This window comes from Gallinula chloropus, assembly GCF_964237585.1.
Source record: "Gallinula chloropus genome assembly, contig: HAP1_SCAFFOLD_223, whole genome shotgun sequence".
Classification (NCBI taxonomy): domain Eukaryota; kingdom Metazoa; phylum Chordata; class Aves; order Gruiformes; family Rallidae; genus Gallinula; species Gallinula chloropus.
The window spans coordinates 63074-81847 of NW_028168690.1; the positions used below are offsets into that span (position 1 = coordinate 63074).

The following is an 18774-nucleotide window of genomic DNA, read 5'->3' on the forward strand; positions in this document are numbered from 1 at the left end:
CAGTGATTTTTAAATGCATTAATACTAGAACAAGCAAACCAAAAAAGTCTCTTTATGGCAGTCATTTACCAGTTGCACAGCAGTATAGCATAGTCAAGACAGCTACATTTTTGCAACACAGAGGGATTTTTATAGAAATTGAAATGTGATAAATTTAAAAGACATTATTTTATTTTAAAAATATTTGCCAAATTATTTATCAACGTAATTTTTCTCTTGTTTTCTAAACATATTAGAAACCAAATCCAATGCCACTAGACTTTTTGCATTAAAGGAAAAGGGTGAAAACACTTCAGGGAGGAAATGTGGAGTGAGAAAGATACAATCAGGAAGTGGGTGTGGAGCATCATATCACAATGCATCATCTCTTATCTCTCAAAAGGCAGAAAAGTCAGCTTAATGCACCTATAATCTGTTTGTCTTCAGATCTGTATTTTGCATCCCCAATATTTTCAATCTTTAAGCATGATTTGAAGACTAAAAACTGTCCTTTCTTTCATCTTCAGGTTCACACATACTTTTCCATTTCTGTAGTTCCTGAGAATCATTTATCTGCCATACTTCAGCAAAGCACTTTAGCCTTTTCCTGGAAAAAAGGGGGGTGGGGGGCAAACAAATATCAGTCAGAATGTGGAAGTATTTTTAAATTAAACACATCAAACCTTGAAAGCCCTATAGTCTTATGCAAAATTTTATACACAGTCAAAACCAGCAGTTTGCACAGTTTAAAATGTTATGTGATCTTTAAACAATTAGTTAACATTTCCAAACATATTTATTCCAGCTCTGTCAGTCAACAATTTAATTTTATAGCTAACTTCAGAGCACTAGAAACACTGATGAGATGAAATAGAACACTGAGCAAGAGCAAAGGCAACAAACAGCATTGTAGTTTGCACTGTTTAATTTTCAGCATTCAATTCCAACAAATGTGCATTAGTAGAACCATAAAGAGATATTTTCAATATAAATGAGTAGACACATCCTTCTGTGTTCTTTTTTTAATACTTTTTGATTTAAAAAGAGCTGACACAAATAACAACAGGATGTTTAAAATAGGTTAATACATTCCTGATGACAAAGATGTCAAGACTGGATGGAATTACACAGTGGATTTTCTTAAATAAAATGAATGTGTTTTAAAAACTAAGACAAGACAGCTAGCCTGTGGGTATTGTTACACCACAAGTATACTGCTACGAAGAGGTCTGAGTTTTATTCCCAAGTTCATGATAATTTTTATTTCCTACCACTGATATGTCATACCAAATTCTGAATTTGTTAATGCCTCTTTTGAGGAGAAGGTATAGGAAAATACTCTGGCATTTAGATGACATCATGGTAATAAGGGAAAATAAACAGGAATATACAAAAGCAAGTATTTCTATAATGACCTACACGGGAGAACTGGAAAAATTAATACAATCATTTATACTCTTTGAAGTCATTGGACATAATAGTTGTTTGTTGGGATTTTTTTTTACTTTGTCATTGACTTGAGCTCCAGGTTTATACAGCTGCATGAAGTTCCCTACAAAGTGTGTGCAAAAGGTCTCCAGGGAAGGAATAACCTGCTACAGGTCAAATCTGATGAATTACCAACTGATGTGCCTTGGATGTCCCTTGTCCCTCACCCCCTGTGTAGCTCACTGTCCTTAAAGGGAGAAGAGAAAGCGTCAAACATCACATGGTGTAAGCTAGTCTCAGAGGCAGCAGGTTACCCACATCTGATGGACTGACCCCAGCCCCCATCCTCTTGTGTTGCTGGGGGAAGAGGGAGAGAAATGGGGGGTGGAGTTGAGCCTGGGAAGATGGGAGGGGTGGGGTTTTAAGATTTGGTTTGATTTCTCATTACCCTGCCCTGTTTCAGTTGGGTAATAAATAGGTGCATTTTATTCCATGTTGAGTCTGTTGTGCCCTTGGTGCTGATTGTGGAATGGTCTCTCCCTGTCCTCATCTCACTTCTGAGACTCTCATTATATCTCCTCTCCCCTGCCTAGCTGAGAAGGGGAGTGATAGAGCGACTTTGGTGGGTGTCTGGCCTCCAGCCAGGGCCAAACCACCACAAGTACAGAAGCAAATTCTATACCAAAATCTAAAATAGAGACAATCGCTTACCTACCTATTCAAAAGCTGAACAACTGGGCACAATTAAGTCCCTTAATTAAAACTGGCTGGTCAGCCCTCATGCTACCCCTCCATGGGCACTGTAAATCAATCTTCTAATGACATCACTGGATAGTAGTTTTACTGCCCACAGGTTGGAGACACACTAGAACTCTGTGCCCTGTCCAAGTAATATGCTAGCATGATTTTCACAGAACAAAGTAATACAAGCTAAATGTACATATAGTATTATTTTGCATCTTAATTTTATTACACAGTAACACTACCCTTCCAGCTCATACTCTCACCTTTCTGGAAAACATTTTTTTTCCTTGATTTTAGAACCCCACATAACAACAGAGTCAAGTCACTGCTAGTAATTTGTTGTTTTACTTTTGTCAATTATGGGCTATTATTTCCAATTAACAGAAGCCACCACATTATTTTTCCCACAAACTGTCATGTATCATCAAAAGAATTATTTTGCTTTTTGAAAAAGGGATAAAAACTGGTGTTAAGCACTAAGCACTGTTCAGTTTCAAAAGAACTGCTTGCACCTACAAATAATTAGTACTCAAAATTTTCTCATACAAAATTATTCTGTCAGGATTAGTTACAACCACCAGGCAACAAGGATGTTAATTTATTATATTCCTGAAGGTTTACTGATAGGACTGCCACTGAAAACAACAATAACAAAAAATTCAGTGGAAATTAAAATGAATGCTCGCACATACTTATATCTAAACTATATATATAATGTTACAGGTTTTATAGAGGTGATACTATTTGACACACATAAGAATTTTCATAACTAGTCTCTATATAAAGTGCATAAGCTCCTAAATGAAAAGTGGTTAGCAGAAAGATATTAAAACGCCCAAACTTTCAGTAAATTTTTGTGTGTTGTGTCGGGGAGTGGGAGGAGGAGGTAAACAAAATAAATTATAAATTATTAATACTTTAATTAAATCATAAATACTTAATTTTTTAAGTTAAACTGAAGAATATTCATCTATATTGTATTATGCAAATACAAGTTCCACGGAGAATAATATCCTTTCCAAATTAAATATATTAATATTTTCACTATCGCTGGTAGAACAGAAGAGATACTAGATGTGAGTTATATTCTAAATATTAAATATATGTTTAAATATTTTCTCTGAAAACAGAGAAAATACATACATGAAAGCATACATTACGTATTTAGCATAAGAAAAAGACCCCCCACAGTTTATTCCTAATGTTAGCTCAACATGCATTTAGTTTTTTCCAATCCTGTTTCAGAGAGCAGCAATTAACCTCTGACATAGTATCTACCTTTTAAATCTAAAGCTTTGATTGAAAGAGATAGCACGATTTCCCTAAGATTTTTTTTTTTTGAGGTTTGTTTCACTGTCTTCCCAGAAAAGTAGAGGAGGGTAGCTGAAGTAGTTCTTACTGTACATTTTTTAATGCATACTGTGTGAAATGTTCTTAAATTCATAGCTGAATATTCATTGAGGAGAGGGGAAATCACAATTGTTCTGACCTTTTCATATTCACTATCCTCTCCAACTCCTTTGATTTGTGAGCTGCCTTCTTCAAGATTTCTTCAGGAAGATCTGCCAGTTTGGCAACATTTAGCCCATAACTCCTTGCAGAGACTCCTTTAGTGATTTGATAAAGGAAAGTGATAAATTCAGGATTCTCTTCGTGTTCAAATCCTAAAAAATAAAACCAAAATGAGAAACTATTATGTTAATAAAACACAGCAGACCAAAGACTGAAATGACAAAGACTGTGGTCTCATTGCCATTCATGCTTCAGGTATGATTTATTCTGTTTTACCTACCCATTGTGAGAATGAAAAAACTCTTAAATAGATGTTTACCTGGTGTCTTTTTTAGCAGACTTATCTCTGTGTGTCAAAAACTGTACGTCAAACTGATTAATTATGTTGCAACTGGGACACTCCATCTCATGTCTGCTAAGCAATGACAGTGTCAGTAACCTATCAGTCAAGAAGTCCATAACCACACCACATTAAAAAGCTTCCTGCCTACCAGGAGGCTGAAAGCCATAAAAAATGCTTAGAAAAAAATACAAGTTGGGATGGTGGATCCTCTGCTAGGGGGTTTTCTACAGGATGAAAAGGTACAAATGTAAAAGACATCATTATAGGTCCTATGACTCCTTCCTTTTCCTCCTAAGACATCCTTGTTGCAACTCTGCACAAGCCAGGCCTTGTGTAAAGACCAGAAACTCTACAACATCATTCACTACCATTCACTTTTCTGTTTTAAGATTGCAAGATTTTGGAACAATGGACATTTCCATAACTGATAATGACTCAAGGTGAATTGAGTTATCTAAGTCAAAGATTGGGAAAAAACATGCCATAAAACTCACCTTAAATGAAACAATTAAAATGTTAAGACAACAGAAGCTAAAGTTATAGAGTAAGAAACACAGATGCATTTTTGCTCACAGGCTATTGTGTCTCTCTGTAGCAAAACTGTAAAGACTACATATAACCTGAAGGTTCAGGTAAAATAACATTTAAGGTAGAAATGCTGAAGCAGGACATAAACATGAAATAAGACAAAGTGAAACATAAATGATAGGGCTTTGTGGACACAGCTGTTAAGGACTAGTAAGTACTGAATGTTGGTAACATCTCAGTTGTATCATGGGATCAAAGATCAACACTCCAGTTAATGAACTTTGTGAGCAAAGGACATGCTGATGCTCATATCAATTCTTAAATATTCCTAAGAAGAATTCAGGCAAAGCAGGAAAACCAGAATACAAGCAGAATTGTCAAGCACCTGATTAAACCTGATACATCAAGAAAAAGAAAAAAAAGCAAAGGTATGGAGGGAATTCCTACATCACAAATCTGTTCTAAGTTTGGATGCCATGTGAGTAAGACACATGTAGTGGATAAACCCTGTGTGAATTTTCGAAAGGTATTTGACAAGAGCCCTGCATCAAGTGCTCCTCTGAAAACTAAGCAGCCATAATCTAAAAGGAATGCCTTTGCATTTGTATATAATTGGTTAAAAGATAGGAAACTTACAGTAACAGTCAGTTCTCACCATGAAGGGTGATCATCACTGCAGTTAGAGAGGCTCAAGGTACTTGTCAAACAAGGAAAAGGGCTAAGCAGAGAGCTGACAAACTTTACTGAAAATACTAATTCAGAGCAACAGTGACAAGCATAAATGCTGCAACTCTTCTGCCTGGCAAGAGCAGAACTGGATGCAATTATGATCAGCAATCTACAAAATTAGGCATGGCACAGACAGGAAGAACAAAGATTATTCCTCTGCCTCTTCCAATTCAAAGAACTGGGACCACCAGGTGAAGCTACATGTTGTTTCAAAAGAGTTTCAAAACAAACAAGAGGAAGTTGTTCTTCACACAATGCAGTGAAAACTGCTTACACAATAGGATGAAGATGCCAAAAGTACACATGCACACACAGAGAAACTAGACAACCTTGTTGAAAATAATAAAAATCAGAAAACCATCTAGCTCTTGAAGCCCCCAAAAGAGCAAATGTTTGCAGACAGTGAGATCTTCTAGAGAAAGAGTTAACACACATTTGATCCCTAATCCCTCCTCCCTAATCCTTTGTATTCATCTACTGTGAGTTACCAAGCTGTGTGACTCTTTTATCTGACCCAGGTTACTGATTCTTGTATTAAATGTGAAAGAGAAATGGTTGTACAGTTTTCAAGCCCTCCAAAATCTCTGTATAGGCTGATATTCTAGTGAATTTGAACATGTAACTTTCATGTTGAGGTTTAAATTACACTTCTACAGTTTCTGCCTACACCTGTTGTGTGAAAACCTCAGATGGATTTATACTGTACCTTTTTGTTCAGCACTTTCCTCCTCATTCACCAAGAAAGCCATGTGGTAATTACCAACTTTGTCTGGATACATCTTCTCTAGCTCACAAACCGAAGGATAGTGAGTGACAAACAGTGTCAGTGACTCCACCTACAACAATGAGGTAAGGCATGTAAGAAGGTTTGGCTTAAAACAGTTATAAAACACAACACTGGTATCCTCTATCCATGCCCCTTTGCTCTGAGTCTAGACATGCTACATTTCTACAAGGAAACAGGCATCATGTCCAGTTCAGCCTAACATGGTACAGGCTGAAAAAGCATTCACAACCACATGTCAGATCAAACACTTACAACTCTAATGAAATGTTCCAGTGTAGCATAAGCAATAGCAATTCCATCATGTGTGCTAGTTCCTCTTCCCAATTCATCCAAAATTACTAGTGATCTTGAAGTTGCTTTTCTTATTATCTCAGCAGTATCTGTCAGTTCTTCCATAAAAGTACTTCGACCTTTGTAAATGTTGTCTGCTGCACCCATTCTGCATTGAGATTCAAAACAGATCAATTTATTAACTTCAAATAAATGCCAGATAATGTTGGGAAAAAAAAAAAAAAACAAACCTTCTTATAATGAAACCATTTTATTATAAATGTCATGTTGCTGATCCAAGCAGAGCAGTAAAACTAAGGCAGAACATTCACCTTCCAGAACAAGCTACTGCTTAGGAAGAAAAGCTGCAAGAGTACATGCTGCAGATGTGAGGTTACTCTAAAAGAGTGAAAGATCTATCCATGTACCATTAATAAAATATTCATGTACCATTAATAAAGGCTTGCCTGCATTCTCCAAGACTATACTGACCCTATGGGCCTCTGGGGAATGTCAGACTGTAGGAACAGCAGAGAATTTTTCTGGGCCATCAGTAATCTAAATCCCAAGGTAAATCTGTAGACAGGAATCTCAGCATAACATGTCAACTATAGGAATTAGAGGAAAAAGATGAGGTAGACAAGGGGGTATTTCTTATCATGCAATTCTTCTACCTTCACAAACAGTAGCAGGCAGCCTGTTCTCCTAAAAAGGACCCTGGGAATTCATACCATTCAGCTCACTAGAACGGTAACAGCAAATGTAGCAGTGAAAACAAATTTTACTTCTTTGGTTTAGTGTGACCATGTAATTTGCATGTTTTATAAATGCCTACAAGACCTGAAAGTGTCAGATATTAGAATCTCCATGTAGTGATAAAGTGGACACTCAAGGTGACCGGGTATTTAAGCATCCAAACAGATACAGAAGCTAGTTTCTTCAGGCTGTAACAATATAACAATGATTTCCCCTACTTACACAGGTACACAATCTTACTATCATGTTTAAACATGTTTAAGAGAAACATTTCTCTCCTCATCCTTTTCCACAAATGTCCCTGAACTTAATGGTCTCCAAGCAGGTGAGCTTCTCTTACGCTCTGTACACATCCACATGCAAACTCAGACACACAAATTCCTTCACGTTTCATACAGGTCTTTTAGCACCATTTCAAGTCAGATTCTATCTCAAATCATGAAACAGTTTTCACCTCAGAAACCGACTGGTAATCCACCCTGTTCTTCTCTTCTGCAGCTTTCCTAACCTATTCAATTAATACGCTTTCTAACTGGCAGAAAGAATTTCCTTTTCCCACATATGCTTTTCAATTACATTAACCACATTACAATACCACTTCTGAGATAGGTTATCATTAGCAATCCACGGAGTACAGCTGCAATAACGGATTTGTTCGCTCTCATCAGCCAACAGTATAGTTACATACAAACCTCATTGATTTAAGGAAAGCTGACTCTTGGGCTTAACATATCACATTTTCAAATATAACAGCTGGCCACAACAGTATTTAAAGCCAATCAAAACCTTTAAAGAGAATCCCAAGACAGCCTTTTTTTCTCAATCTTTTGCTGCATCTCTCTAATGTAATCGCTTCTGTTGCCTACAGAAGCACTAACAAGATACTCATAATTTTATGGGGATCTCTGATTGCCAAGAGTAACTGGCTACAAATAGGCTGGACACATTAAAATTATGATTTCTGTAGGTCCTCTGGTTCCTGCCCTGGAAATTTTGTATGGTGTCATGTGTAACTCCATGACATGTGAATCTTGTGACGAACTGATCTTGGTTGGAGATGGGCAGGGCATTACCATACAACAAGCAAACAGCACTTCACTGAGTATGCACTTAAGATTGCACGAGTAGTAGGTATACTCCAACATTACTATGCTTATCACTATTAACTACAAATAAATTTACCAGAACAGCAAATACTTTTCATGTCCAAACAGTCTCTGGCTCCATAATGGGCAACTTCAACTTCATTTACAACCCTAGCATTATTACAATGTAATTTTTATTTGGCTTTTCATTACAGAGAGAACATCTAACAGGCTGTCTTTTCTGAACTTAGCATGATTACACTCAGAGTTCTCATTTCTATTTTTCTCTTGGATTGCATCAGATCCATAGAGCCCTCAAAATCATTTAGCCATTTTGCATCTTATCTGCATTCAGGAAAATAATTTTCAGAACTTCCTCACTAAATGCTCAAGATACAAACAGAAATTAGTATTATCGTTCTCTTGTTCTTAACAACAGCTGCAAAAGAAGATTTCTTTTCAGCATCTTGAAACATTCAAATCCAACTCAGGCTCATCTACAGATTTAAAAAAAAAAACAAAACAGTATGTTTCTCAATGATATAAAACCTCTGAAATATCTTCCTTTGAAAATGGATAAAATTGTTCTTTCTGCCTGTGCCCTTGACACTAGAAGGAAGAATCACACTTGTTTTTCAAATGTATCTCGTCAATAATTTTATCCAAAAAAAGTAAGAATAAATATTTTAATGTGGACGTCTGCATTTATCAAACTAACAGTTAATATGCAGCAAGGCATTGCTCCAACTGTGTGTTATTCCTGATCTAATGAAGTTTTTGATACAAAACACCTATTGCTTAAACATTTCTTCAGGTTTAAAACAGCCACTATAAATCCCACTACAGTGGGATTCAGTCGCTTTCAATTTACATTTAAATGTAGCTTGCCTCTTAAATGTTTTTATATGTCAAAACATTAAACTTTCTCCTGATGTTCAATAGAATGAAGATGATTTACCACTGTTAGCAGCTAATTTACAGTTAATACCTGGGTGCTATCCCAATGAACTTTTAGGGTAAAAATGCAAAGAGAAATGTTATAGATACTGAGCCTTAAAGCTGTCACCCCTTAAATCATCTTGTTTGTCTGCCTTTTTTCATTTGTTTTACATAGGGTCCTAAATGAAGTCTCCAAGCCTCACTTTTGCTGGCACCCTGCCTCCAATGGGGTCAGATATTTTTCTGACTTTTATATGTACACAAAAATAACTATTTGATTACATTTTAATACTGCATTCACCCTAACAATATGTCTGGTGACAATACAGTGGGATATGAGAAGAGGTATGAGTCATCCCTGAGTGATGCAGTCATGTTATGCACTGCATAATATTTATTTTCTTCCTTCTCTTAACTGAACACCCCCCCTCCACCCAAAAGAAAAACCAACAAACCAACAAAACACAAACATGTACAGGAAAATGAAGTTTACAAGAGAGTAAGGCAATCACAACAGCAAACCATCAGAGCAGGAACAATACCACCCAGCCCCACCACCTCTGCTCTATTTGTCAGCACACCAGCTGCTGGAAGCAGTGACAGTTAATACGAAAACTTCAATTTCTGCTATGGAATTTCTACTGTCTACGTTCAGAAAAATTACTGCATTCTGCCCATGACAAGTGTGCAGATATCCAATGTGGAGAGTGCCTCTTTAGTGCTGGCAAGAGATTCATCACTCCTCAGCAAAAGCAATTTGGCTAGAAACCACTTTTTATAATGTCTCTTTGACAGCCAACCAAATTTCATAAAATTAAAAGCTCTTCTTCTTACAATGTTCAACACATCTATTATGTAACAGGAAAAAAAAAAGGGAGGAAGCATTATCTCTTTTCATTGCTAGGTTTCAAGTGGTAAAGATTCTTGTCTATAAACTCAGAGAAAACAACAGGGAAGCAATGTTTCCAAAAATTAATTTTGGTGGGATAAGTTAGATGATATGCAGCAGCACCAGCCAGCTTTATACAAACCAGCTAGTACAACATGCTTAACCTGCATGTGACCCCTTAGAGAGAAAGACACAGATTTCCACATCCTACACTTGCAGCATTCAAAGGGTGCTTTTTCTAATCTGCTCTCCTGAGTCAGTGCCTGCACATAGTACTGACCTTCTCCAATGCCAGTGTTCATCATTCTAGGAAGTTATCCTTGATATTTTGTTCAAGGAGGCTCTGGAGATGTAAGGAATCTTTTTAATGATACAAGCTATGATGTCACTAGAATGAAATAGTAACTTTGTACCTTTTTTCCTTGCAGCTGAAGAATTTTTATGCAGTTAGTATCCATTTAGACCTGCACTCAACAGGCAGGAACTAATATCCCTGAACTGCGTGGCCCTGAAAGTCACCTCCAAGTCTGGTGCTCTCAAGCTTTTGATCAGCTAGAAACATCTGAGGGCTTTGAGAGTCACCCCTAAAGAGCTGTTTAGAAGGAGAAAATGTAAATTGAGGCCATGGAGGCCTTCCTGTAGCTCCTTCTCACAGCATCCTGCTCTTAAAAAACCAAAGTGTCCTGGAGACAGGGAAGACTTGCAGGCTTGATGACTACCAGTGGCACAAACCAACAGAATAACACAAAACCTTATTTTGGAGCAGAGCAGAGAAGGCTCCCAGAGAACTGCAGCTGCCCTGTGCAGCAGTCCAGGGGTGAACGTGATGACTTGTAGCTTCAAACCGAGACTGCCCCAGGGTGAGAGAAGGAGGGGGCTGGGGGGGGGATGTGAGGGGGTGGGGTGGGAGGAATTCCCTAGCAGAAAAATTAATCTGAAATCCAGACACTTCCAGTTAAGTTTTTTTTCCATGCTGCCTTTCAGAAGAAGTTATCTAACATGCTATTGGTGGGGTTGATTATAAAATTAAGAGCACTGCATGGACCTCAGGTATCATATTATTCGTTTCTGTTGGGACAAATCCCTCACAGTGCTTGTGAAAACGACCACACAGCCCAAGAGCTCCCAATGGTAACAAAAAGCAACTACATAGCACTGAATAAATCCCAGAAAACAAGACTGCAAACCCGTTCCTAAAGCCTTATTTACATACCATTGACAAAATCCTGATACTATTTATTAACTATAAAATACTTAAAGCTGAAAAATAAACTTAAATGAGATGTAGAAATATGCATTTGACTTCAAAAGTTTATCTAAAATACTTACTGGAGAAAAGAAACCTAGTGCCTATTGCAGAAGAATAAACCTGATTGGTATAGAATCTCTACACAGTGCCTCTGTCATTTTCAGGTGAAAGTATTCCGGTTTCCAGCTATGGTTTACCTTCCCTGGGATCAGAACTGAAGCCAGGCTTCATCTCAGGATGCACTCAAAGTTAAATTATTTATTCAACCAGAACAATTAACATTAAAATTACTCTTTTCTCTGAGAATATCTTAAATGTAAAGTGTAGAATAGCACTCTCTCAACACCAAGAGAGAAACTCCTGTGATTCAAGAACATTGAGAAAAACAAATAAAATAAATCCTTAAGACGAATTTACAAAAAAACCCCTTCAAAATATAATTTCAAAGTTGACTGTATTTGAACAGGAATTATTAAAATAAGTAGCTTGCAGAAGAAAGGACAACCTTGTGTAGCTCCAGGCCTGGAGGTTGGTGGCCCTGCCTGTGGCAGGGGGGTTGGAGCTCTATGATCCTTGGGGTCCCTTCCAACCCAGACCAGTCTATGATTCTAGGATTAGATGGGGTCTTGCCTTAGAGGTTATCCTATTCCTTCTCTAGTTCTCTACAACATTAACACCCTACAGTTACTACTTTTCATTTTTTTTTGAAGATCTCATGAACACTGCTTGTATCCTTTCATCTTTTGCAGAAGACACTCTAACCAGCTGAAGTGTCTGCAGAAAACAAATGCCTGTGAAAGTGGGAGCACTATCTGAAGATGATGTTCATGAGAACAGAAACACTTGTTACTGGTCCTGACATGAACAGAGGAACACAACGGTAAGATAAATCCTCTGCCACTGAACCAGGTTATTGACTTTCTGCTAGGCACCTAGCAAACAACACTTACTGAGACTTCACTGGTTAAAAATTAAAAGTAAGTTTGCAAACAGGTCTGCCAAGAAAATGAAAACAGGCATCCGAATCAGAGGATTGGCAGGCTGACTACTCTGTGTCCTCTCCTACTGTGGTACCAAGAATCCCAAACACCTTTAACCAGAACAATTGTTCAGTTTTGCCCACAAAAGAAATTTGAAACCCTGAGTATTTTAGAAAGACTCCAACTGCTAACCAGAACTTAACAGTGTTTAGTATAAAAGTAGCCCAACTTGGATATCCTAACTTCTGGCTACTTGCCACATACAATGAAAATTTATCAAGTAATTCTTTAGAAGACAGCATCTGCAAATTTCTAACTGTTCACTGGCAAGAAACTAATGCTTCACACTCCCCCACAGGGTACTGGTAAATCATTCACTTCATTTCCATGAACCTCTTACTGATTCAAACTAAAACCTGACAATTAAGAACAGTAATTTACAGAGCTGTGATTACAGAATTTAAAATTATAAAAAAACCTCCTTATCCTAATCATTGTTATCAGGAGTTTTTATTTTTGTATTATTCATGGACAACTTCTAAGAAGCAAATGTGTGCAAAGTTGCGTGGATGGCAATGTAGGAAATCAGAAGATGTTACCTTATTTAGAACAGTTGTTGAAAAGCCTGACAGAACACATTATAAATTTAATGTGAAATACATTTTTATTTTGTAAGTTATTGTAGACACATGGTATTCTCAGTCTCTGACAAATTAGTGAAAGCCTAAGATCACTAGGGATACACACTTTGTACTATCCTGGAAAGAAAAGTAAGTCCAAAGTCATTTTAATACTCAGTTTCATAGCATTTTGTAACCTTTTCCTTTGTCCCCCATATCACTAGCTAATTGAAATAGTCAACACAAGTAATCACTTAAATCCTCATTACCTTATAGACCTGGCCAACAGAGGCATGCTGCACAGGCAAGCACCCCAGAATGTTAAAAGAGATGTATCTAACAGGACTGGCTTTCAAGATGTGAACTGCATTGCTTTACTTGCTGAAAACCGGAGGACAGAAAAACATCCCTGGATTGCATTTAATAATTTGAAAGCTGAATTCACCTCAACAGACTGAATGGGACTCAGGTGGGACTGAGTTCAAAAGACACAATGCTGCTCTAGTCAGTACAGTCACTGAATGAGAAGAAGTTACTAATATCCTCTCATTTCTAATGCTTTACAAGGCAATAGAAATTCAGTTGTTCTTAGAATCACAGCATCAGACTGGTTTGGGTTGGAAGGGACACATTTATTTCTAATCCCCTGCTATGTGTAAGGACACCCTCCAGTAACCCAGGGTGCCCAAAGCCCCATCCAGCCTGGCCTTGAACCCTGCCAGGGATCCAGGGGCAGCCACAGCTTCTCTGGGCAGCCTGCGCCAGGCTCAGGCTCACAGGGAAGGATTTCTTACTTCTATCTAATCTAAATCTACTCTGTTTTAGTTTAAAACCATTACCCTTTGTGCTATCACTACTTGCCCTTGTAAGCTTCCTTCCAAAAGCTTACGTTACATTAATTAGTGAAGAACACCCAAGAAAGTTATTCTCCAAAATTCAGCAATGATACCCTCAATAATAAGAGAACTCCTTAAAAATACCTGTCACCTAAGGAACATAAATTACACACAGTTAATCTGGCAGATTTCTGCTTAATTCTAAATCTTTCCATTGTATTTTTAAAACTGGACTTGCTTGAGTGAGTTCACTTTGTCCATCCCACATTACACACAACCTTACAGGAGCTGGCTCTCAAGGCACAAGAGTCAAGCCCTCAGAGGAACAGGGAGTCTGGTAGCAGGAAGAGGATGCAATAGCTTAAATTCCACGCTCAAACATGCCAAACACATCAATGGACTGCTTTCCACAGGTCCATCAGCTTTTACATTTACTCAAACACAGAACTAAGCATTTCTTTTTCTTGCCCTGAGTGAGAAAGGTATGACTTGTTCCTGTACAGAGGCACCAAACTGAGGTTTCCCTACTGCAGTGTCTCCTGAGGGACAGATCTGCCAGCACTGACAGAGAGCACAGCAGAAGGCCAGTGCAAGGTGGAGAAGTTTATGAAAGCTGCATTAAGCAACTGAAGCTCCAAACAAGTTTACCCCAATTTTCCTACAGGAAACCATTAACACTGTATAAATGTTGTTGATGGTCACAAGGGAAAGAACAGATTAAGAGTACAATCATTTTGCTGAAGGTTAAATTACAAGCAGAGATATCCAAATTAGGGTGTTCACTTGTGAGCTGACAATATTAGCCCAAAGAAGCTGAAAAAATGGAGACAAAGAAAAACTCATCCCTAAAATATGCACAGGTTTACACTTGCTACTCTTGGATTCCAGGGAGGGAACTCGAGGTAATTAAGTTAATGTGCATATGTAGCTGAAGGATTGAGGCCAAGGGGGGATTAAAAGGCAGAAACTATAGTAACAGACTAGGGACAACAGCTGAAGTATTCAGTGCAAGTGAACTTTTCCCCTTTAAACCTGTGGACGCTATGGAAAATCCAATTCGCATTGTGACTAGGTTAAATCATATCAGGGGAGAGTTTTAGAAAGATAAATACCACTGTTCAGTGTCAGAGTTTCAACTTGACTGTTAAGAGAGCTGGTCAGCTTCACAGTCAAATTTTTGTTTGTCCCCCCTCCCCCTTGCCCACACAATACTATCACAGGGAAAGCCTTTCAATCCCTATCAGTAATACTGCAATAAGCAACAGAAGTTGTTTTGTAAATCTCACTTTATGTTTAAATAACTGTCTTTTATTAACTTAAATGGATTTTCAAGCCTGATTTAAAATGCTGCAAACAAAACAGGTGTTTTTATTAATAATTTTATCAAATGAAAGTTACATAAGCCAAAGACTGTTTTGTTAAATATTATTACATGTATATGAAATATAATCCTAACATTGGAGATTTATGTTACTATGAAATGACCAGACATGAAGCTAAATTATCTACAAATATATGTACAGCACAGCTTAATGTATTTCTACTGAGCTACTTAACACTGTCAGAAATACAGTTCAGATGTACTGTGATATGTCCAACACACATTTTTAGAAAAAAACACAGCAAATAATGTTCAACTTATTTGAACACTCACTACAACTTTTACATATTATTGTCTTTTTCAAAAAGAACATCTCCATGTGACAGAAAACAGGTTCAATGAATATTATTACACCACCTTTTTTTCCCCTTGAAAGGTGGGCATAATCTACCCCAGAGGCATCATTACAACACTGTAAATATAAATGAAAGGCCTAAGTAATTTTTGTTATCCTGGCAATAAACACAAACACAATTAAGCAAGAAACAAACAAAATAAATTACTCTGCCACAAAGCAGTAACATTTCTGGAAGTTACTTCTGGGTTCTTGACAACTAACAAGTTCTGTTTGTCTGACTGTCATTGTTGCTTTCCAGAGCAATAGCAACAATGCTTGTTTAGCATATAATTACACGTATGCAACTGCATTGTAATAACAGTTCCCTGCTTCCTGCACAATAGATAAATTAGTGTGTATGACAAAACCAGTAAGCACTGCTATACATATACAGATACACACATATGTAATAAACATGAAAAGGTACCTTTACTTTTTAATTTTCTAGCCTTTAAGAATCTAACTACACAGGCAAATTGAGAGAATCTAGTTTTTGCATGACTTTAAATTTAAATGTTTATTTTCAGGCATAAAAAAAACTAAAAATAAACTAAAAAAAAAAAAGCCAACACAACCACCACCACAGTTCTAGAGAAAACCCGGCAAGACACAGACAAGTTACTCTGCTGAGATAAACCCCTCCACAGTTTCTATTCAGCACTCAGTCTCACGGTGATTTCTGCATTACATAGGATGCCCAACACTGCTGTCACCTCAAGACTTGAATTTCATAGCCTAGATTTTTATGGTAAAGGTATGAAGAAACTGACTAGCTGAATTTCAATGCCAAGTTTTGTGATTTAACTGATATTTCTAGGACAGACAGGAAGACTAATCTTCGTAATCCCACCCTATAAGCCTCAAGTAAATCAATAAAGCAATATATGGAAGCAAGGAATTTTTTAGTTTAGAAACTAGTCTTTTGAGTTAAGAACAATAAAGACTGCATGTGATATGCCAGACACTATAAGCTATTCTGGCAAATTACTGAGGAGTTTACCAGAAAGGACAAGAATTTATTATGCTAAATATGTGAATGCTCAAAACCTGTCTCAGTCCAGCCCAATGATTCTGACTGATTCTGGAGGCTGTGGGCAGCACAACAATTCTGAGAAAGACGCAGAAACCTGTAAATGGTAGTGATGTAGTGATTTCGGGAAAAGGCTTTTCCATAGATTTAAAAAAAAAAGTCATGATTATGTAATCTCTAGTGCATAATAGAATATACTATAGGATATGTTGGTTAAGATTTCTTACAAAACAGAATTAATGCAGACCCCCTCAAGGGGTGAAAAACAGTACCATCATACTCCATCCAGAGAATAAAAGACTAACAAGAAGATAGGAAAGGCACATGTAAGACATAAAAGCCCCCCAAATCTCCTGTGGTCTGCTAACCATTTTAAAATGTCATCAGTGTGCTGCTCCCTCAGCAATCAAGATGAAACACACAGAGCAGCTTTGGGTGGATGATGTCCATTTCTTTATCGTGTTTAGTGAAATCACTCTGTAGGAAGAGATTTCTAATGAAGAACACTTCTAACCCACTTTCAAGCAAGCGTGTTCCTGGACAATCTCTATCCAAATACAGCTCATCTGTGAACCAAGCAATGCATAAAAATCTAACAAGCTGCATCCTGGTTACAAACTGTTCTTTTTGCCTACTGCTGTCCGAATAGCACCATCTCTGCAGTGGAGCTCTGAAAAAATGGAGCTTGTTACTTATTATTTTAAATACAAAAATCTTCCCTCTGCTCCTGTGCACCTCCCTCCAACTGACCAACTGGTAAAACTGGAATGAAATTAAGGGCAACATTATTTGTGTAGTTCGAAAAAGCTGGGAAGAATTTTTGCCACCAGCAGCTACATCAATGGAACATTCATTTCCATTAATATTTACAAGCACTACTTTGTTTTTATTCTTAAGTGATTTACCTCAGATTTCAATTTATTGTGAAAGGCACCTGGGAAACATCTTCCACTCAATTTCCACTCAAACAGAAACGTTCTCTTTTTCCTGCTTCACATACCACTCCATCCTGTGCTTTCTGATTTTTTTCAAGATTTCTTATAAAAGGTAATCTTAAGCCTTGAAACATTTTAACCTGTGTAAAAGTAAATCATCCCCATTTAAATATCTGTAAAATTATTGAGACAGTGACAGTCCAGTGAAGCAAAGAAAAAAACAAATGCAAACATCTAAAACTGACTGCCCAAATGTTTGCTGGTTTTATGCACAGTATTTGCTTTGCATCACAGTTTTTAATTGTAATTAGATCTGTAATGATGCCATAAATACGTACATTTTATAGATTTTTTTAAAAGCTTGTCTAGAGTGAAAATAGTGAGGTTTGTCTAATAGTTTCTTTCAGCTCCACACACTCATGACAAAACTGTAGAATGAGTTTGTCAAGTTGTCAGAATTAAATAGCTGTTAAAGTACTTAGGGAGGTAACATACAAAATTTATCTATTGTGAGACCCAACCTTTTTGAAAGTCCAAAACTTAGAGAACAGACAGAATAAAACACAGAGAAGAAAGCATTATGGCATGTTTGATGGACAGCCTTTTAAGAAATGTGGATTTATAAGGGCTGAATTTTCCTGGGTTTTTTAGCTTACTTTGAAGAAATCCTTCATATCTACACCATCTTCTCAGCTTTAACAGCATTTCTTTCCAGAGTATCATCTCATCTTCTAGACAAGGTAAGGATTAAGGGCTTCAAAACAAATTCAGTTGTTTCTAAAGGTCCTTTGTATCATATGTAAGAAATTACTACAACTAGTCACAGTTCTGTCTTGTAATATACAACTATAGGTGGAATAAACATACTTCTCCTACATGGGAGAACAATGTGTCAGTCAGAAGCTGATCCCAGTTTGTTTTCTCACCTTGGCAGAGAATAGCCACACTCTGCTGTGCACAGTAGAAGACCTGACAGAAAGAATACATTATCTACACTCCCCTGAGTCTTATGCATCTCATGTTTGTGTGCTTCAGCTGATGATCATGCCACTGACAATACGTGAGATTTTTCTGGCACAAGGAAAACAACCCTCTCATCCCCAAAAGCTGGGCACACCAATGGGAAAAGATTTCTCTTCACACACCTTGCAGAAGCAGAGATACCTGCAGTCCTTGGAGGGATTATGTGAACAAGCCAACAGCTCCACACATTCTGCATTTGTGCTTGAGCCTACAGAGGTGCAGCCAGAAGCTTTCCCTTACTCTCTGGCCAGTAAATTCTCATTGTGCCACCAACTACCAAGGCTGAGAAATAAAATGGGTGAAGAGTCCATGACGGCTGTAGCACCTCATAGAAGAAATGTCACTTCAGGATGACATAAGTGCTCTTTCTTCCATCTTCATGAATCCCATTGCA

The 18774-nt window shown here is 37.4% G+C and overlaps 1 protein-coding gene across 1 annotated transcript in view; it reads right to left on the bottom strand.

Moving 5' to 3' along the window:
- Positions 1-314: 314 nt before the first annotated feature.
- Positions 315-18774, bottom strand: part of LOC311204255 (DNA mismatch repair protein Msh3-like) — a gene marked incomplete at its 5' end in the record, with an annotated part of 47729 nt that continues 29269 nt past the window's right edge. The window contains 4 exons of the mRNA XM_084280703.1: positions 315-586; positions 3641-3815; positions 5970-6099; positions 6303-6489. Coding sequence (XP_084136829.1) covers positions 478-586; positions 3641-3815; positions 5970-6099; positions 6303-6489 — 601 coding nt within the window. The 3' untranslated portion in view covers positions 315-477. The remainder of the gene's footprint in view (positions 587-3640; positions 3816-5969; positions 6100-6302; positions 6490-18774) is intronic.